The following is a 22,427-nucleotide window of genomic DNA, read 5'->3' on the forward strand; positions in this document are numbered from 1 at the left end:
GGTAAAGCAGACCAAATAGCGTACAGGAAAACATACCTCTTTTTTGAATTCTGGAAATGCATTTTTACTTGAATTCGATTGGTAGGTTCGGCTAATTTGGTTAAAGCATTCAGCAGTTGCAAAACATATGTTTTTCAGTGTTTGTTGGCTATGACGGTACCAGTTTACGAAATATGTTACTGGTTCAAGTATTGTTTTATTCCTTATATTTTAGTTCAGTCTTACAAAATTCAATTCAAATGTCAAATAACGGGAAAACATCCACAGTAACCTGTAGTGAAAAAGTATCTAGCCTCAGTAACAATGCCTCTCCAGTACCTCCACCACTGATCTTGTTTTTTTTTGTTTTTTTTTAAACTTTATTGTGCAGAGAGTCAAAATTACAGACATGGGCCTACAACCACCAGGGCCGGCCGCTGGTTTGTGCCAGTCAATTACAAAGCGTCGCAGAGCAGCAACTGATCTCCAAAGGCACAGCAGGAATATAGAATTATTCTCGGCAACTCAAAAGTTTAGACAGGATACAGACATTTTTAAATTTTGAAAAGAACTAAAAAAACAAACAAAAAACAAAACTCAAGGCGAGAAACAATCTAAATGGTGCCGAGCGCCGACGGGGGGACCCCACCATACCAGATAAAGAATCAGGAGGTCAATAAAGTCAACCCGGGGGGGAGGGGAGGCAGCGGGGAAGTCAGAACCATCCACATAACAAGTACAGTATTCCGGGAACCCCAGGATCAGGGGGACAGAGGAGTGTCAGAAGTATGTTCAAAAGGGGGCGTACAAATGTTACCTCGGTAGGCGTTCCATTGACCCCAAATTTTACCCCACGCCCCAGGCTTGCCCCGAACCAGATATACCGTCTTCTCTCTGAACATGCACCAATCCATGTTCTCCTTCCACACTGACACGGCGGGAGGCCGTCGGGAACCCCAAAGCTGCGCGATATCCCTCTTTGCAATCATGTTCCCAAGTGCCGCCCACCGGGCCTGGGCAACGTTGTAGTCATTAGGCTCCCATACATTCAGCAGACATCGACGAGCCTCAGGCAACAGAGCGACCCCAGTGACATCCTCCATCACCGCGTGCACACGGCGCCAATAAGCCGCGACCTCGCGACACTCCCAAAGGATATGAAGGAAGGTGGCATTCAATCCACAGCCGCGCTTACACAGCCCATCCGAAGAAAAACTCATCACAACCAACCGAGGACCCGTCACATACACACGGTGAAGAATTTTTAGCTGGACAAGACGGAGACGGGCCGGAATGGCGACCTCCTTCGGGGAGGACAGTGCAGACTGCCAGTCCTCGTCGTCCAACTCCAACCCGTCTCCGGTCCAGGCCTCCCGAAGATGCACAAGGAGGTCTGCCCGATTATTAATCAACTTCTTATAAATTAAGGAAATCGTACTATCGGGCAGATGACCATCAAGTATACGGTCCTCGAGTGGGGAAGCTGCGGGGATCGTGGCGCCTGCCCCAAAGACCGACAGCAGAGCGTGGCGAACCTGTACGTACCTGAAGAACTCCCTCTCACTCAACTCATACTCACTCTGAAGCTCCGCAAAGGATTTGACCGCACCTTTCACCCAGAGGTCACCCACTCTGCTGATGCCAATCATATCCCAGTTCTCAAAGCCTTTCGTCGTCCAGAGGCATCCCAATCCGTCCGACGCAAACAAGGGGGTCGCTCGTGTCAGGCGCTCATTCCAACCCATGGCAACATTAGCATCCCTCCACACACGTACTGCAATCTTAGTGGTTCCCGTTAGGTTCCTCCCAGCCGCCCGAGAATAGAGTGCTCTGTTGAAGTCGCCACCAGGCAACTGATATTTATCCATCTCGAAAGCCGGATTCGGACCCGGTGCGCAAGTAGCATGGTTGATAGCGGACAGCTGGGAGGCCCAATAATACCTCCTGATATCCGGGAGCGCGATGCCCCCATCGTACCAGGGGAGAGTCAGTTTTGCAAGAGCTATATGAGCGCGACCATCCCAAATAAGTCTCCTCTGCAAACCCTCTACCTCCCGGAAATAAGCCGCCGGAATAATGTCAAAGGAGTTCTGGAGTGCGTAGAGAAATCGGGGCAGTGACATCATTTTAAAAAGTGCAGCTCGACCGAGTGGCGACAACGGCAACCTACGCCAGCGGGCCACATCCAACTTCAAGCGCCGAAGAGGAGGAAGGAGATTATGCTCATGGCGGACCGCCGGGTCCAACGATACATAGACCCCCAAGTACTTGAAACCGGATTGCGCAATTTGGATGGGAAACCTATTCGGCAGGGGGGGAAGCCACCGGAAATGACATACACACAAGATTTGGACCAATTAATAGTCAACCCGGAGTTTTTCCCGAAAGAAGTGAGGACATCAAAAAGGACATTAAGGGATTCATGCGGGGAGGTGAGGTACAAGAGAATATCGTCGGCATACAACGAGACTCGGTCCTCAAAGCCAGTGGCCCACTTAATACCCCTTATCGACGGTTCCCATCGGATCCAGGCTGCGAGCGGTTCTAAAGCAAGAGCAAAGAGCAGGGGGGACAACGGACACCCCTGCCTAGTGCCCCTCCCGAGAGCGAAGGGCTGGGACACCCTCCCATTGACAACAACCTGAGCTAGCGGCCCGTATATAAAAGTCTCACCCAACTGATAAATCCCGCCCCGAAACCGAACTTCGCCAGTGCGGCCCAGAGATATGGCCATTCGATCGTGTCAAAGGCCATCGTGGCGTCCAACGAAGCCAAGATGGCCGGCTCGGAAAGAAACTCCGCCCTGGCGAGAACGCCATGCAAACGCCGCAGGTTCTCCACTGATCTTTGTTGTTGCTTTCATCTCGGAATTAAGGCTGTAATTTAGAAATGCAAATGTTATGGCACCATAACTCAATTTTTTTGCTACAATTAATTCCAAGTGGGTGCTCAGATTAACCTATGTGATCTTGCTACACACACTGGCTGCTGGTAATTTGGGAAGGACTGGGTGGGCTGGCGGGAGGGGGGACCACACATACACTCACCCATCAACATGCACACTCACTCACACCCATGCAATTAAAATCATGCACACATACTCAAAGTCACAAGGACATACATACGCGCACACCCATTCACAACATGCATGCAATTTAACATATATTCATACATACACGCACACACCAAATATTTAAAAAACATTACTGGCCGCAGCAGTGATCTCATGTGGATGTGGCGGGAGGGAAGCTTCAGGTATTCCTGGAGGTCTGGGCTGTCGCCTCCTCTCATTGGCTGACCTTGTAGGAGTCAGCCAATGAGAGGAGGCGACAGTCCCTTACTCTGCACAGAGTGAGATGGGGTCAGTGAGTCTGCTGGCCCCACCTCACGCTGTGATGAGCGTCCGTGATGGACAGTCAGCCCTGGACAATTCAGAGCTTATAAATGAAGCGCCCAGGTCCGAGTCTATCAGTGACGCGTCCCCTCGTCATGAAGGGAAGGACCTCCAAACACTTTGCCAGGCTTAGGAAGTCTCGCCCACAGGGCTGTGAAATTTTCAGCTAGGCAAAATTTGCTCGAGCATTCAGATGCCTGCTCATTTAGTGCATGTATAGCACCCGATTATCTGACCTGAACATAAAGAGTGTCTGTCAGTCTGACCTTTTCTCAGCCTGACAGACAATCTATGTCTTCAAAAAGGTGGGGAAGCGGGCCCCCCGGCTGATGCTGATTACACAACAGAGGATCTCTTTTAGGTATGTTCATTGCAAGCATGTTTATCGCTGCATGAAGCACATCAGTTCAGATGCTTTGAGACTATAGAGGCCCAAGTGCTAACAAACAAAACTCTTTACCCAGTGCACTCATGGAAATCTGTCTGATCTTTAGAGTTTAACCAGTTGCAATGCGAGTACTGGCACATGGAGTAATCTTATCCATTATTACCTTTGTAGGGATGCAGTTACGTAGAAGGTTTGACGCCAGTTCTGAGTCTATTGACTGAGTCCTCCCGAGCACACAGAACCATCAGGAAGTTTATAAAAGCTCAGGTAATCTCTAATTCACCTACAAAATTGTTTAGCCTTGTTTCAGACTTCTGTTTCTTAAACAGTATGCATTTATTGTTGATTGTCTCACTCTTTGCTTAATTTTATGTCTTCATGAACTACTCATCACCATGTGAGTGTCTTAGGTTTAAAAGGTTTCAATGACCAGGTTAATAAAGTTATCAAATGTATACATTAATTTGATATAGAATGCAAATGTGCGTAGACTGGTCCTATTCAAGCTAATGGTGTGATCATATTGGAACATCTGCTGAATTTCAAATGGTGACATGTATTTGATAAACAGTTTGTAAGCTGGCTGACTGAACAATGTAGGAAATGTGGAGAGAGTATCAGTGTTGTTACCGAAAGCATCTGAAAACAACTTTTCTAGTAACAGCCATCCAGTGAGTCTCTGATTAGATGCCTATTTAAGTTGTCTACCTTCAAAAATATATTTTGCCTATTCTACAAACTCTGGTGTCAACTTATAAATGCTTCTTTAATGGAGGGCACTTTAGGCTGTTCCTTTAGATGGGTCAAATCACTACATTAAAAGAAACACCATGATGATCCAAATCGGTACTCGCATTACACACCAGTAACTAACCTACTTTTGTTAGCTGATCAGTCAACCACATTCATCGAACAGCAAAAGCCGTTGAACTATTACCAATACAGCTTTCGAAAACGTTGCATTACCAAACTGAAACAGTTAAAATCCTGTATGGCATTCACCGGATGCTGGACAGTGGTGATATCTGCCTAATCATCCTGCTGGACGTATCAGCAGTGTTTAATCACAAGTGGCTGGCCTCAGTGTTAGAACACTGCATGAGCTTCAAAGATAAAATCATTGAATGGTTTTCTTCATTCTTTAAGAATTATAAAAAGGCAATAAGGCACTCTGTCACTTGCAGGGTTCCTCAGGTATCTCTTTTAGAGCCCATGTTATTTCACATATACTTGGAACTACCGAATATCTTAGTGGAGGAAACGGGGGCAATGCACCAGCATCGAGATGACATATTATTATATCTAAAAATAACATTGCCACAGGATATATACTCCCTTAAATAACTCTCTACCTAGCCTATGCTGAATTATGTCCGATAACTTCTTGAAGGTAAACTCTGAAAGAAACAAAGCAATTTTCATTAGCCGACCCCTAGAATCAAACGTCACTATGGATTCACTTTCTTGGCTCCATACCTACAGATTTACCCCTTCAGTGATAGAGGAAGTGAAATCATTTAGTTTATGAGTTGGCACCTATATGTAGGACAGTGCCCCTTTTTGCATGGTTACCCCCAACTTTTTGCCTGACACTTGTTTCAATTTGACTTGATGTGCCACAGGTCCCTGCCAATCAGGTTCCCAGGGCTTGTCTTCTTTCCCCAAACTGTACCTTTAAACTCACAATTGGCACATCGCTGGTCACAGGAAAGCCCCTTGTAAAATGTACCATGGGTCCCAAGGGCACTATGACCAAGTAAGGCCTCTAAGGCTGCAGCACCTATTCTGCCACCCATAGAGACCCTGCACCTTAACACCCACCCACTGCCATTGCAGACTGCATGTTTTGGTGCATAGAAAAGTGAAGAGTCGAAATGGCCTGTGGCCTAGGTAAGTCACCCCTCTAGCAGGGTGCACTAGACCACAGGGGAGGGTACAGTTGCATGAGCACTGTACCACTACAGTGTCTAAGTCCATTCTTAGGCATTGTAAGTGCAGTAAAGCCTCAAAGAGTATATGGTCTGGGAGTTGATCATTACGAACTCCACCGCTCCATAATGGCTTTACTGAAACCTGAGACGTTTGGTAGCAAACTTCTCAGCACATTAAACCCACACTGATGCCAGTGGGGGATTTCATGTAAAATGCCCTCAGAGGGCATCTTAGAGATGCCCCCTGAAAAACGACCAGCCCCAGTGTGGTTCCCGAATGGCTGGCCACCGTTTCCCTACACCAGACAGGTTTCTGGACCCCTGGCTAGAGGGCTTCCACTCTCTGGGTCCAGAAACAAAGCTCATCCTGAGCAGAGGTGCCATGCCTCCTCCCCCAGGATGGGCTGGGTCCACAAAGACGAAGCTTCAAAGGCCTGCTGCCTTTGTTAGCTGACCCTGCCTTTTGCTGCCCCCAGCACCTGCTTCCCACCGGTTCTGATCCCCACTTTGGGCAGGTGAATCGGCAGGAAAACCAAGTTAGGATGTTAGGATGTGTGTGCCCACCTTTGCCAACCCTACTCCTCAGTCGGGGGAGGCAAGGGGACGCTCACATTTCAGTCCCCTACATGTATGAAGAATGTGAGTGAGTGGATGGATGGAAACTGCCTGAAGCTGGATTTCCTCAAAAACAGGTTATTATCTTTGGTAATAAACACTCCCTCTGGACGCCCCACTGGTGGCCACCAGTACTGGATGCGTTGCCCACACCTTCTTCCAAAATAAAGGATCTGGGCATCACCATAGACAAGGAACTTAAATTCAAAGAGCAGATTAGCAAAATCACTTCTGTTTCCTTTAGTTCCATAAGACTAATCAATAAAATTAAGAAATACATACCAGGGGAACTCCTGAAAACAGTAACCCTGGCAATGGTCCTCTCACGCATAGACTATTGCAATAGCCTTTATCTTACCTTCAACTCAGGTCTGGTCAACCGGCTCCAGATCTTACAAAATGCGGCAGCTCATTTCATCTTTAAGATCCCAAAAAATGTTTCAGCAAGAGAAGCTATAAAAAAGCTGCACTGGCTGCCGGTTAGACAGAGATCTAAGTTTAAAGCCCTCTGTCTGGCTTTTAAATCTCTGCACAGTCAGGGACCAGTACAGTTTAGGAACAAACTAAAGTGGTATGTCCCTAACAGAACCCTACGGTCAGGATTGGCCAAAATATGGTAGTTACTCCTTTCAAGAAGGCTACCTGGGGAGGTAGGAGCCTATTCAGGTCAACAGCGCTGCTTTGGAACGATTTACCAATTACCTTAAAAACAGCTTCATCCCTGCTGAGTTTCAGGAAAAGTTTAAAAACTCTGCTATTTACACAGACTGCATGAAATAAATAATTTCTTCTTTTGCCTGTTCCCAGCACTAATGTCCCTTCTGTCTTCAGTCTCGATAGCGACAAGACGCAGTAGCTGTGCTTTATAAATCCAATTTACAATTACAATGGAGGGTGGCATAATAGGGATTGTACTCACCCTAAGGAAGGGATCCATTGTTCCCAACCTGCACACCCCTGTAAGTCCCCTAAATTTAGTATTTGGGGGCGACCCCGAACCTTGCCTCATGAGATTCGAAAACAAGGACGACAGAAGAGTTGTGCTGAACGAGGAAGAAGAGGACAAGAACTGCTTTGGCCCCCATCCTATGGGTCTGTCCCAACTTTGACCTGTAACCAGCGAAACTCTGGCGTGTGCAGCCTCACCCAGAACCCGGAGGACCTGTCCTGCCTTCACCAAAAGGACTCTGTCTCCTGTGAGCACCGGATTTGCTCAACCCAAGACTCCAACACAGACCCCAAATCCAGCCAAATCAGAGGTTTTCACCACTCCGCACCTGTCGCCCACGGCCTGAGTTTGAGTGGCCCAACTCCACGAGGTCTCCCCAACAATCCTGACCTGGGATCCGGTGATCCCTGACCTGCCTCGATCTTCTGCCCGATGCCTGCAGCCTCAACCTGATGGGTCCTCCCGACCGCAACCGGAGCTGGTAGTAAAACCGATCGCCTAAATACACCCCTGCACCAACGACGCACGGCCTTGGGTAGCCCAACCGACGGTGAACAGCCATCCACCAACAACCCAACTTACCTCTCTTGCCAGTGGTCACCCTCAGGAAACCTCCTTGTCCCAGCCTGCAGCCCTTCTTCCGAACCAGAGATCTCCATTGGAATCAACAGGCTCCTGACATCTCCTTGGCACACTGCATCCAGCTGCCCCGTGCTTCTGGTGGTGCAGCTCCTATGCTGATTGTTGTCCCCTGCAGTGCTGATCTTAAACCCAGGAGCTTTGTTCCTCCATCAAGTGGCCTGCTCGAGAGCAGCCCCCAACCGAAGGCCCCCCTAGCCCCATTGGCAAACTTTTTTGTCCTCTGCGCTCTGCTCACGGCCACCCTAATGCCGCTGGTGATGCAACTTGAGTGTCTCCTTGGACCCTGGGGGACCTTGCTTCTAACCCCAGATACCCAACCTTGTAAGTCATTTACTTATCTGCAAACCAATAACATTCTTTTTCTCCATAGGAACCCATGTTGTGGTTTTTCCTCTGAAATGTTCTGTCGACCTGCTTTATGTATGGAACAAAAATAACTGTGCTTTGAAACAGAAATTACTTACTTACATCTGTATTGTAGGACCCACAGTGTGATATCTAGGCATATCACCCAGAGTAGTCGATGTAACTAAAAAGTAACTCAAAAGTAACTCAAAAGTAATCAATTCAATAACTTTATTTGGTCTAAATAACAATAGGACATAAAAGTACATAGAAATATTGCACATAACTATAATCGTACATACAAATTTTAAAATGATTATACATTAAAAACAATTAAAAGTAAGTGCATCAGAGACTTTAGGGTTCATCATCACAACAAATAACCGTGCTTAACCCCTTCGACGCTCATGACGGAACGGTTCCGTCATGAGCGTCGGTTGAGCTGTGCTCATGACGGAACCGTTCCGTCATGACCACGCCCGCGCAAGCAGCGCTCAGCACAGCGGGGGAATCCGCCCCGCATGGAAGGGGTTAAAATGAACAGAAAAGTGCAAGTAATAGTCAGATTTCAGAAGTCATTATAATGTTATAAGCAGTGGGTGTACTTTAAAAAGCATGAGGAGGGGATAACGAGAGAACAAAAACCTCAAATAGGGTCCGCCATGCGCTTCTACTATCCTCCAAAAATGAACCTATCATGTTTGCTCTGCCATATACTGAGCCACTATACACTTACAATTCTAACAGGCTAGCCCATCATTGAGTGTCTAACCCTAAGTGCTGCTTTCAAGAAGGCACAGATAGTGAGAACAATTTCGGGTGAACACAGAGATTGTAAATGAAAGAGGGCTGGTCTACAACGGCGGAGGCCTAGCCTTCATAACAAGGGTTTCAAAAAGTGCTTTCGTGCTAGACTGTGCAATTTGCAAAAGAACATAAAGTGCAGTAGAGATTGTGCAGAATGATTATCACAGGGGCAGGAGTAGACTGTATTCCCCGCTGGATCTAAAGAGTGTTTGAAAAATAGGGACCATAAATTATCCCTGCTCTGAAGTGAAAAAGAAGTGACCACTCCCAACGTGACAGGTCCAGAGACCGATTCAAAGGGGTTCGTCTGTGTATAAAAGACTATAAAAATGCAACGCCGTGAGTTTGGATAGCTCGTGTTTCAGCCTAATGTTTGCACAGTGGTCCTTAAATACTGTTTTCCCCTCCTTCTTTGCGTTTTTAGGCATACGTTTGGGTTCAGTAAACCACCAGGATATACCAAGGGAACCAAGAGTATCCTGTATGTAACTCAGCCAGGGTGTGGAATGTGCCTTATCCAGGGTCAGGAATTCAGATATGATGTCCCTGCAGAGCTTAGTGGCTGTATTTAACCAAATACTAACCCATAATAAAAGTGGCGCCAGCTGAATCTTATCCTATATGAAACCCTGGTTTAACTCAAAGTGGGTAATGAGACTAGAAGTGGACGGCGGTAAACTCGGAAACCATCGCAGAAATTGGTTTTCCTCGTCCTAAAGAGCACAGCATTTACTGAAAACCCAGACTCAAGCTCTTTAGGTGGCTACACTGATGCACTGTGAGTTATAAACATTTAGAGGTGGATACCCAGTCCCCCTAATTTGTGGGCTAATTAGGTTGCAAACTGTACCCGTGGTTTTGTTTAATGTAACACTGGCCTGAGCAAGATGAGTACTACATGACCCTGATGAACTAAAATTTTATCCCAATTAACAAAAGTTAAAAACGGTGGTCAAAACGTGCCCATTAATACTGACTTTATTTGAACATAATTTGTCCGGGCCACAGGACATGATATGTGACTTGGAATAATTAGTAATTAGGTTCAGATTTTGCATAAAAGAAACAAAGCTGTCCAACTGATGTCTCAATTCTTTTGGGGTGAGGGCTAGTAATACAGCCTCATCAGTGTACAGTAAAGCGGGAACTGGAGAGCCCTCGATTCTGCGTTATCTGTGTTAGATGGCTGTTAATCCCTTAATATATCAATTAAATAATAAGGGTGCCAATATACATCCTTGCATCACACCACTCTTCAGGGGGAATTCAGAGGAAAGCTCCCCATAAGAATTTAGGCAAACCTGAACTGAGAGGTCTGAGTGCAGGGAGTATAAGAAATTTACCAAAGGAGGGTTCACGCCTAGATCCAGCAACATTAACCAGAGTTTGGTTCGGTTCACCGAGTCAAAGGCGGTGGATAGATCATGAAAGCTAAGTAAACAGGGGAGCACTTGGCCTTAGTATATTTAGAAATAATCAGAGCCAAGTTCAGACGTTGTTTGTTGATTCCTAGTTTTGGCCGGAATCCAAATTGAAAAGGGGAGAGTATGTCCTTATCAGCTGCCCATTCGACCAGGCGATCATAAATAACTCTGCCGATTAATTTTAATAGGGCTTTCGATAAGTGAGAGAGGTCGCACTTGGGCTACATACGGTCACACTTTTTAAATTTAGGAACTATCGTTGCGGTAGACCATGAGGGGGAATAGTAGTAGATAAAGAAGTGTTAAATATGTTCATGATAAGGGGACCCCAAATTTTGGGCATGGATTTCAACAAATCCATTGGTACCTCATCCGGACCTGGGGCTTTCCTACCCTTACTGTGATGGATGGGCGACTTGAATTTCTGTAAAGTTAATAAAAGTGGGGGAGAGTTCTGCAATCTATTGAGAAGGGTAGCTGACATTGTTGGCACGTTCTCAGTGTGGTAGATAGAGGCGAAGTGGGTAACCCAGGCCGCGCCCGAGATATTGTTTTGCAAAAGGGTATTGGTGAGGGAATTCCTGGATCGAATTAAATTTACTAAGTCCCAATAGGATTTACGATCCTTTTCCTGGGACGCCTGTTCCACAAGTTCCCAATCTTGGTTATATACTTCCCTTTTCCTGTTTGTAAGTGCAAATTTTGTGCGTGCCAGGAAGATTTCAATCCTATTCCTAAAGGAGACCATTTGAGGCTTTCCTCAGCTTCCTTGTTGCTAGGGAACAGATCCCGTAGAATCATCTTTGGTCCGATTCGAAATACGAATTGGCTAAAGCATGGAATCCCTGATCGTGTGTATTAGTTTATTATAATGGAAAGCCATAGATTCCTGTACGTTCTCCGCTAGGCAGTAGAGAAATGTATTTAAGTGTGACTTGAGTAAGGCAGCTAAAAAATCTTAGGGGTTTCTCAGGCGCCAAGCTAGTTGTAGGCCATCCGAGGAGTGATGCTTAATGGAGGCTAAATTATTGTTGCGGGCTAAACCCTTAAGCGGCAAGAACATAGAGGCGCTCAAAGCATTGTGATCACCCCAATCTGTAGGCAAGTTCTGTCCTTCTGAGAACGAAGATAAGAAATCAGGGCTGACAAACATATAGTCTATAAGGGAGGCTCCCCCCCACCCCTCTAAATGACGTCAACGTTATGCATGCTCCCCCTAGATTTTCAAGAAGGTCAACCAGGCCATGAGCAGTAAGCTGCTTACAAAGCTCTGCCCCTCTTGCATCTTGTATGTAATGGTTCCCATTTGTGTTAGAGACTTGTAGGACCCCCATTAATCTTGGCTCTAAAATCATCGCAAAGAAAAAAATGAACTTGAGAAGCATGGTTATTGACCTTGGATTGCAGTAGGGATATAAAATTAAATAGGCGGCTGTAGTGTGTACAACTAGCATTGGTGAAATCATTATTATAAAAAATTACAAATAATAAAACATATTAGTGTTCGGTACACAAATTGTTAATGCTAAAAGAGAAGAGGAGCTGGATTTGATCAGTGACACTTCTACCTGAAGGCGTCGCCTTGACAGTTAGATAGGATTACATCATGTGCGCTACAGATTGAAGCTTAGTTGGATGGATATTGCCTAAGGTGAAAGAGGGGTCTATAGAAAAAGCCTGACGGGACCAAGGAGATAGAGGTAGCGACCCGATTACTTAGTCTAGCATTAAATATCAGATGATGTGCCAGGTCTGGAAGACTGAAATTAATCGCAATGCAGTTTCCCTGCAGGTCCGGGCATTTAGGCCCAATCCATGTGTATCTCCTCACGTGCAGGATGTCCGTAGCATGCCGGAATGGCATGCCTCTGTTTTGTGCCAGCCAGTCTAAGGTTTTGTTGTAGAGCTGCTCCTAAGATTCGCGTTGGTCCGCACACAATGGGGAAATCCCTGTCTGGACAGCCACGTATGGGGATGCAGCAGGTGGGAGATTAATAACTAATAGTTGTGACTGCGACTGGAAGTGGACTGAAGCCGCTCTGCCCTCAGGATCTCTTGTGGTGTTATTAAGATAGGAAGTGGAAGTGGGTAGATGGACTGCTTTCTGGCTGGTAAAGAGATTTTTATTACATGAGTGATCTACATGGGCTAGCAGATTGCTAGAAGTAAGCGGATCTGAGTTGCTGGAATATGCTTCCCAGGCAAATCATCAGGGTTCTTGTTCGAGGTACTGTGCCTGGTGTACTGGCTGATGCTCCTTTGGCAGAGCCTGAGCGGTTGATACCAAGCGCGACCAAATTGCACTCAATAGTAGCCAAATGTGAAACCAGAGGAGAAAGTACAGTGTTAAATGTTGAGCACAGTTTTTCTGAGAAAATCTTTAGCTGGCTAGCCAGGAGGTCGTTGAAGGAATTGATGAAAAATAGAGCTGTCAACCTGTTAGAGTAAAACTGAAGTTGAGACCGTGGCCTCTGAGGCTTCTGCTCTTGGTGCCAGGACAGACACAGGCTCCGACACAGACACTTGTAGGGTCTCAGGAGGGGATAAAGGAGGGCTAGTCACCTGTTTACGAACCTTGCCGCGTTTTGCTCCCTCTGGTAATGTTGTAGGCAAGGACTTATTATTTGCACCGTTGGAGATAAAGGAAGGAGTGCCTATTGGGGAAGTCGGTATACAATTCATTGTAGATCATTGTGTAAGGAGAGAGTCAGCACTGTTTTGGGGTAAAAATATAGGCATGTCCGAGGGCAGACGAGGATATAGGCCAGGTAGACCCCCGCTTAGACCATCTGAATTAATGGAGAGCCTCTGTTCAGTTTGGGCGATTTTCATTACTGATCACGCTGACGGCTCGTTCAAGCATCCGGTCAATTGAGGTAGGCTTTGGGGTAGGCTTTACTAAAGGAGATAAGACAGTGCCGCAGTTGCCACCTTTTCCTTTGCCCATAGTCCCGACAAATTAGCAAACAATTAAAATGGAAGAGTGATGGAGCCTGAACCAACAAGAATCCTGGGGCTGGGAAGAGACCATTAATAACAATTGAGAATGAAGAAACAGTACATTTCAGTAGTTAATGACTCAATTTCCAGACAGTGACTTAGCGACTTCCACAAATTCAAGCTCGGATTGGAAGCGTTGGGACGTGATGTTAGAGGCCTCAGAGAGTGGGCCCAGCCCAACCTCAAACAGCCACAGACGGGCCGCTCTTGATCTGGTCTTCGCCCGGGCACTCGCCCAGGCGCATCCCGCGCTGCAGTAGCCCGGGTGATCTATGTAGCGCTTCCTGACACTGAAACACCCCCGGTGGCTTCCTGCCTCGGTGGCTGCTGGGGCTCGTGGTCCTGTCTGGCCCCCTCCTGCAGCGAAAGCATCAAGTCACATGCTGCTGGAACCCAGGTGATCTATGTAGCACGCCTCCTGGTGTGGAAACACCCCTGGCAGTGTCCTGCCTCGGTGGTTGCTGGGGCTCATGGTCCCGTCCGGCCCCCTCCTGCAGCGAAAGCAACAAGTCCCGCGCTGCGGGAGCTCGGGTGATTTATGTAGCGCGCCTTCTGGCGCAGAAACACCCCTGACGGCGTCCTGCCTCGGTGGCTGCTGTGGCTCGTTGAATTTGTTCAGCCCCCTCCTGCAGCAAAAGTAATCCAAAGTAATGTCAAAGTATTCTGAACTGTTTTAAAAGCAAATACAAACCTGTAACAATACCAATTTCATCTAAATTGTATTTCTGTGTACAGCCTTGCACTTGAAAGTATATTTCCCCTACCTGTGCTGTCCTGCTTGATTCTAGAAATGAAACATAAGTATATCTTTTTATACTTACCTAATTGGTCTGGATTCTGTCTCCGTGTGTGTGCGTCATCATTTCTTGCCTGAGTGAATACAATACATGCTTAACACACCCTCTGATAAGCCTAACTGCTTGAACACACTACCACAAATAGAGCGGTTAGTGATTATCTAATTTAGCCTCTGCTATACCTCTGGTGATCCACTAGACTCTGTGCACACTATACCTTACTTTGGTATAGATTATACAGAGCCAGCTTCCTGCACTATCTGTCAATAAATTCTCAAATAGCACAGACAACCACAACTGATAGGTCATCCCACCCACCAAGGATTTTTACACTGCTGCAGAAACCGTAGTTCTGCTCCTCAATTTTTCTGAAAACTCTTCTCCACACAGCAGCCATATGATCTTTGGAACTAGAATGTTTGACCACATATTACCATTCCTAAAAGATTTACATTGGCTTCCCCTAGAGGCCAAGAACAAATTCAATTTGCATGCTTCACGTTTAGGGACATAGACAATCATCATTCGGAATACCTCAAAAATGGTCTAAAAATTTCAGGAGACTAGTACATAACATGCATTGTCAAGCTAAGGCTGGAAACCAAAAAAATCAAATCTTGTATGGCGGTCAAACAATCTTTCTCTAGAGCATGCACCTTGATCTGCAACTCACTTCCAATTTATTTAGGATGCAAAGGACTAGAAACGCATTTATTTATAATCTATCTCGAAATATATCTTCAGCTCTCCTGTTTTCCCTCGATCGTCTCTAAACTACCTCCTATCCTCGCCTCACTCCTTCTTATCCTTCTGGTCACAAGTATATTTTTCTCCTACTTCAGACACTACACTATCCTCAATATCCTACTTTCGTTGCCCTTAAACCAACTTCAGTCCATCGAAGCCCCCCACACCTCATCTTCTGCTACCACTGCTTCTTTAACTACTGTACTTTGCATCCCCCCCTCTCTCTCTGTCCTTATTCCACTTCTCTTCCCTCTCCTGTTACATGGACTTTCTGGATATACCTCCCTTCTTCCACTGAAGTCAGTTTTTGCCAACTAATTTTAAGTAGGAATCCGCTAATAAAATCCTCTTTTATTCATTTGTACACAATAGGTTGCTACATGTTTTTTGAAATGGGCGGCCTTTTCCCTTCCAATTTGTTGTCCTGTTTAGCGAGCATCTTGGTAAAGTAGTGCTCTATAAAAACGTTAAATGAATAAATCAATAACAGCATTTTTGGATTTCTTTTTGCATGGGTGTTCCCTGGGAGAAGTGGACTACTCTTTTTCACGTGTGGAGAGTGAGAGAATGAAACTACCAGTTGCGTTCTCCCAATACAACTTGTTTTCACCATGGACAACTGTAGTCTGAGACTGTATTCCCCATCCGGGGGTACAGACTGTTCGAGATGGTCCTACTGTATTGCCGTCAGTTGGAATATCAAAGATATTGGCGGAAACGCCTCACTCACATAATAGTGACATGCTTCATCATCGGCGTTACCTCCACACCCAGATAAGGTGGTACTATCTGGGCGGACTCAACCATAGATATACCGGGAGTTCTGATAAGTAGGTCACTGGTTTATGAGGCGAACCAGATTTTTTGGTTAAAAATACCTACAAGTGTACCTCCTCTTGATCCTTTATTCTGAGGCACTTGTGATATAGATAAAAGCCTAATGTTGGGGTTTTTTTTGAACCTTCGTGTGTTCAATTATACCCTCTGTTCGATGCCAACATGTTTCGGCCCTCCCTAAATAGCCCAGTCGGGTCTGGGGCCTTCGTCAGGGCGTGGTGTTTATAAAGCCTACTTATGAGTCCTTATTTGGGCTTCTTACATGTGTTCCATGCACACCAAATGTGAGGCCTAATGCACTCACCTGTATGTCTTTTGTTCGAACTCCAGTAGTTTTTCTATAAGGAGTAAAAAGATCATTTTTAAAAAAACTCGCATTTCTCTTTCATGTATTTCATGTATTTCATGACCATTGTGCAACTCTAGTGCTCATAAAATTTTCAATGCTCTTGAGTGATTTGGTGCCAACTGACTACGTGCTCACTATTCAATTGTATGTGAGACTATTTGTTCGTGATGCATATTTTTATGCCGTCTCCATTACATTTGCAACCTCAGAAAAAACTCTCACCACCTCAAGTGATGTTCTAATCCATAATTGTGGGGTTTATCGAAAAAATACGGAATTCTTCATTAGACTATAGGGGATATATCAATCCGGACATTCAGTGTATAATCAATACCTGCGCTGTTCAGGTGTGTTCACAAGTGACCTATTTGTGGGTGGTCTATACGTGCTCTTATCCATAAGTTTTGGCAGCGTGTTGAGTGCTCATAACTTTATTTGTGTGTAAACCCTAAAACTTCATTAGAAATTTAGCACCCTGCTCGGTGCAGTGCTCACCTACTGGTGGATGCTACTTAAGCATCATGCAGGCTGGAGTGTGTCAAAGGTGGCGTCCTGTAGTCACACACTGTATTAAATAATAAAGGTTTAGTTGTTTTAAACATCATGTCTTATACGATCGTTTGGACGTTTGTCTCCAACTATCAACCTCACATTAGGTTTCATTGTGTATTCTTTTCACCCCCTTGTGTTTGTGCACGCCGGGTGAAGGATAGGGAATTAATGTGGACAGTATTCCCATAGTCCGCTCGCTTCTATTCTCCCCCACTCTCTCGTGGTTGTACCTCTGCTCTTCTGGCTAAGTACCTACTTTCATTGTGGCTAAGTGCATACAATTCGTTTCCCGTATTTCCCAATGGTATCCCTGTATTTACCGTTTTACATACAGCGGAAAATAGTGGGCGTGTGACTCGTATTACCTTTTAAAACATCCCGCACCCATTCGCGTTTTATTTTTGCACTAAACGATTTTAGTTTAAGCATTGTATTCGCCGTCCCTCTGTGATCTACGTTAAAGGATAAGTCTCATGCAGCCGGAATTACCCCACTTACTTCGTCAAGGATCCGCCACCGCCGATCTACCTAGTACACCACTCGCCTGCCGTCGAATGGTAGTGGCACATCCTTGATTCGTTTTTAAACCTTCCTCTTGATTGGTTTGGTTGACACTCATTCCTCTTTAGTGTGTCCTCTATCGTCCCTCGGAGGTTTACACAACTCGCGATAGGTGTGGGATCATGGGTACTGTAGTTTTATGAGCTTTTTCACGATTTTCAAGAAACACCTTTCCTACGATTCCCTCTCTCGCGTGTATACGCGTTTCTGTTCGTGTTCGGAGCCTGAAACGCAGTTGTACGTGCTAAGTGCATTCGTGGTGTTTATGGTTGCTGACCATCTGTTTAAATTTTGTATGTCCCAAAAAGACACATTATACTCCCGCTTGGTGGAAATATACTCAGAGACCGACTGAATCTATATATAATATGTTTAGTCCAGTTCTGTGGATTTTTTGTTTTCTACTGTTTGTAATAGGTCTACGTTTGTATCTCTATTATTTCTTTTCTCACTCTTCGTATTGTGTAGTTGTTCTTCTTGTAATGTATGATGGCCAGCCTGCTCAATGTCCTGCATTACGTTATAAGCATTTCGATGGTACATATCAACACCCAGTTTTTTGCCCATTGGTTTTTAGCCCCTGTCCTCAGTTATTTTGTAATTATTTTGGCCTAACTGAGGGTCGTCCATGGTATTTCTTCATTCAATCCCTGTGTTGTACTAGACATGCGATAGATCCATCGTTGTTCTAGTTTAAATAGTTGTTTTTCAGTGCTGTTGTTAGGTAGCTTCTCGATTACTGTCCATGTAAAGTCATTTTCATTGTGTTTAGTGGTCAGGAAATGACGCATCATTTTTGTTATCGTCTTCCCACATCTGAATGTGCTCCGATGTTCATTAATTCGCACCTTGACTTTTCTTGTCGTCATTCCTACATATTTCTGATTACAGATGCAGGTCATTACATACACCACATTCTTGCTGTTGCAATTGCTGAAAGAGCGTTGCTCCCACGGGGTTTGTAAGCCAACATCGATCGTCTTGCTGGCTTGTGTCAGCCGACACACATTACATGATCCACATGGGAAGTGACCCACCACCTCTGGTAAGTTCCACAATGTGTTTTGTTGTCCTTGTCTTGTTGGTACCTTCGGGCGGGTATGTACGACAGAGTCTTTTATGGATTTGCCTCTTTTAAAAGCAAATAGTGGTTTTTCCAGTTTCAAGCCCCCTGAGTTCAAGGTTTTCCAATGTCGTAGGACGATTTTCTTGATTATGTTTGAGTCTGTTCCAAAAGTGGTGACACACACAATTCTTTTTTGTTCTGGTCTTACTACTGGTTCAAGAAGTCCTTCTCGGTTGTTATTTTTGGCCCTTCTATATGCTTGTTTAACTAGTTTCTCTGGGTATGTTTTGGTCTTTAATTTCTTGGATAGTTCTTTAGCATGGGTTTCGTACTTGGCTTTCTCTGAGCAGTTTCTTCGCAACCTGAGGAACTGCCCTACCGGCAGATTGTCTTTCAATGCCTTCGGGTGGAAACTATCATATCTTAATAGGTTGTTTACATCAGTTGGTTTGTAGAATACTTCAGTTTCCAATGTTCCTTCCTTAGCCCAGATTTTCAGGTCCAGGAATGTTATTGAGTCTCCATTCAACGTCATGGTGAATTTCAGATATTCATCCCTGGTGTTCAACCATGTAAGGAAATTTTTTGAAGCAGAGAAACTAGTTAAACAAGCATATAGAAGGGCCAAAAATAACAACCGAGAAGGACTTCTTGAACCAGTAGTAAGACCAGAACAAAAAAGAATTGTGTGTGTCACCACTTTTGGAACAGACTCAAACATAATCAAGAAAATCGTCCTACGACATTGGAAAACCTTGAACTCAGGGGGCTTGAAACTGGAAAAACCACTATTTGCTTTTAAAAGAGGCAAATCCATAAAAGACTCTGTCGTACATACCCGCCCGAAGGTACCAACAAGACAAGGACAACAAAACACATTGTGGAACTTACCAGAGGTGGTGGGTCACTTCCCATGTGGATCATGTAATGTGTGAATGGAGACTCAATAACATTCCTGGACCTGAAAATCTGGGCTAAGGAAGGAACATTGGAAACTGGAGACTCAATAACATTCCTGGACCTGAAAATCTGGGCTAAGGAAGGAACATTGGAAACTGAAGTATTCTACAAACCAACTGATGTAAACAACCTATTAAGATATGATAGTTTCCACCCGAAGGCATTGAAAGACAATCTGCCGGTAGGGCAGTTCCTCAGGTTGCGAAGAAACTGCTCAGAGAAAGCCAAGTACGAAACCCATGCTAAAGAACTATCCAAGAAATTAAAGACCAAAACATACCCAGAGAAACTAGTTAAACAAGCATATAGAAGGGCCAAAAATAACAACCGAGAAGGACTTCTTGAACCAGTAGTAAGACCAGAACAAAAAAGAATTGTGTGTGTCACCACTTTTGGAACAGACTCAAACATAATCAAGAAAATCGTCCTACGACATTGGAAAACCTTGAACTCAGGGGGCTTGAAACTGGAAAAACCACTATTTGCTTTTAAAAGAGGCAAATCCATAAAAGACTCTGTCGTACATACCCGCCCGAAGGTACCAACAAGACAAGGACAACAAAACACATTGTGGAACTTACCAGAGGTGGTGGGTCACTTCCCATGTGGATCATGTAATGTGTGTCGGCTGACACAAGCCAGCAAGACGATCGATGTTGGCTTACAAACCCCGTGGGAGCAACGCTCTTTCAGCAATTGCAACAGCAAGAATGTGGTGTATGTAATGACCTGCATCTGTAATCAGAAATATGTAGGAATGACGACAAGAAAAGTCAAGGTGCGAATTAATGAACATCGGAGCACATTCAGATGTGGGAAGACGATAACAAAAATGATGCGTCATTTCCTGACCACTAAACACAATGAAAATGACTTTACATGGACAGTAATCGAGAAGCTACCTAACAACAGCACTGAAAAACAACTATTTAAACTAGAACAACGATGGATCTATCGCATGTCTAGTACAACACAGGGATTGAATGAAGAAATACCATGGACGACCCTCAGTTAGGCCAAAATAATTACAAAATAACTGAGGACAGGGGCTAAAAACCAATGGGCAAAAAACTGGGTGTTGATATGTACCATCGAAATGCTTATAACGTAATGCAGGACATTGAGCAGGCTGGCCATCATACATTACAAGAAGAACAACTACACAATACGAAGAGTGAGAAAAGAAATAATAGAGATACAAACGTAGACCTATTACAAACAGTAGAAAACAAAAAATCCACAGAACTGGACTAAACATATTATATATAGATTCAGTCGGTCTCTGAGTATATTTCCACCAAGCGGGAGTATAATGTGTCTTTTTGGGACATACAAAATTTAAACAGATGGTCAGCAACCATAAACACCACGAATGCACTTAGCACGTACAACTGCGTTTCAGGCTCCGAACACGAACAGAAACGCGTATACACGCGAGAGAGGGAATCGTAGGAAAGGTGTTTCTTGAAAATCGTGAAAAAGCTCATAAAACTACAGTACCCATGATCCCACACCTATCGCGAGTTGTGTAAACCTCCGAGGGACGATAGAGGACACACTAAAGAGGAATGAGTGTCAACCAAACCAATCAAGAGGAAGGTTTAAAAACGAATCAAGGATGTGCCACTACCATTCGACGGCAGGCGAGTGGTGTACTAGGTAGATCGGCGGTGGCGGATCCTTGACGAAGTAAGTGGGGTAATTCCGGCTGCATGAGACTTATCCTTTAACGTAGATCACAGAGGGACGGCGAATACAATGCTTAAACTAAAATCGTTTAGTGCAAAAATAAAACGCGAATGGGTGCGGGATGTTTTAAAAGGTAATACGAGTCACACGCCCACTATTTTCCGCTGTATGTAAAACGGTAAATACAGGGATACCATTGGGAAATACGGGAAACGAATTGTATGCACTTAGCCACAATGAAAGTAGGTACTTAGCCAGAAGAGCAGAGGTACAACCACGAGAGAGTGGGGGAGAATAGAAGCGAGCGGACTATGGGAATACTGTCCACATTAATTCCCTATCCTTCACCCGGCGTGCACAAACACAAGGGGGTGAAAAGAATACACAATGAAACCTAATGTGAGGTTGATAGTTGGAGACAAACGTCCAAACGATCGTATAAGACATGATGTTTAAAACAACTAAACCTTTATTATTTAATACAGTGTGTGACTACAGGACGCCACCTTTGACACACTCCAGCCTGCATGATGCTTAAGTAGCATCCACCAGTAGGTGAGCACTGCACCGAGCAGGGTGCTAAATTTCTAATGAAGTTTTAGGGTTTACACACAAATAAAGTTATGAGCACTCAACACGCTGCCAAAACTTATGGATAAGAGCACGTATAGACCACCCACAAATAGGTCACTTGTGAACACACCTGAACAGCGCAGGTATTGATTATACACTGAATGTCCGGATTGATATATCCCCTATAGTCTAATGAAGAATTCCGTATTTTTTCGATAAACCCCACAATTATGGATTAGAACATCACTTGAGGTGGTGAGAGTTTTTTCTGAGGTTGCAAATGTAATGGAGACGGCATAAAAATATGCATCACGAACAAATAGTCTCACATACAATTGAATAGTGAGCACGTAGTCAGTTGGCACCAAATCACTCAAGAGCATTGAAAATTTTATGAGCACTAGAGTTGCACAATGGTCATGAAATACATGAAATACATGAAAGAGAAATGCGAGTTTTTTTAAAAATGATCTTTTTACTCCTTATAGAAAAACTACTGGAGTTCGAACAAAAGACATACAGGTGAGTGCATTAGGCCTCACATTTGGTGTGCATGGAACACATGTAAGAAGCCCAAATAAGGACTCATAAGTAGGCTTTATAAACACCACGCCCTGACGAAGGCCCCAGACCCGACTGGGCTATTTAGGGAGGGCCGAAACATGTTGGCATCGAACAGAGGGTATAATTGAACACACGAAGGTTCAAAAAAAACCCCAACATTAGGCTTTTATCTATATCACAAGTGCCTCAGAATAAAGGATCAAGAGGAGGTACACTTGTAGGTATTTTTAACCAAAAAATCTGGTTCGCCTCATAAAC

The 22,427-nt window shown here is 44.7% G+C and overlaps 1 protein-coding gene across 6 annotated transcripts in view; it reads left to right on the forward strand.

Moving 5' to 3' along the window:
* RIC8B (RIC8 guanine nucleotide exchange factor B) overlaps positions 1-22,427 on the forward strand; it is a 462,890-nt gene that overhangs the window by 260,677 nt on the left and 179,786 nt on the right. For all 6 annotated transcript variants that reach the window (XR_014981275.1, XR_014981276.1, XM_085652537.1 and 3 more), the window contains one exon: positions 3,933-4,028. Coding sequence is in view for 4 of the 6 variants with exons in the window: in XM_085652537.1 (XP_085508663.1) it covers positions 3,933-4,028 (96 nt within the window). In the remaining 2 variants the exon portion in view is untranslated. The remainder of the gene's footprint in view (positions 1-3,932; positions 4,029-22,427) is intronic.

Source organism: Triturus cristatus, chromosome 4_1, assembly GCF_964204655.1.
Source record: "Triturus cristatus chromosome 4_1, aTriCri1.1, whole genome shotgun sequence".
Classification (NCBI taxonomy): domain Eukaryota; kingdom Metazoa; phylum Chordata; class Amphibia; order Caudata; family Salamandridae; genus Triturus; species Triturus cristatus.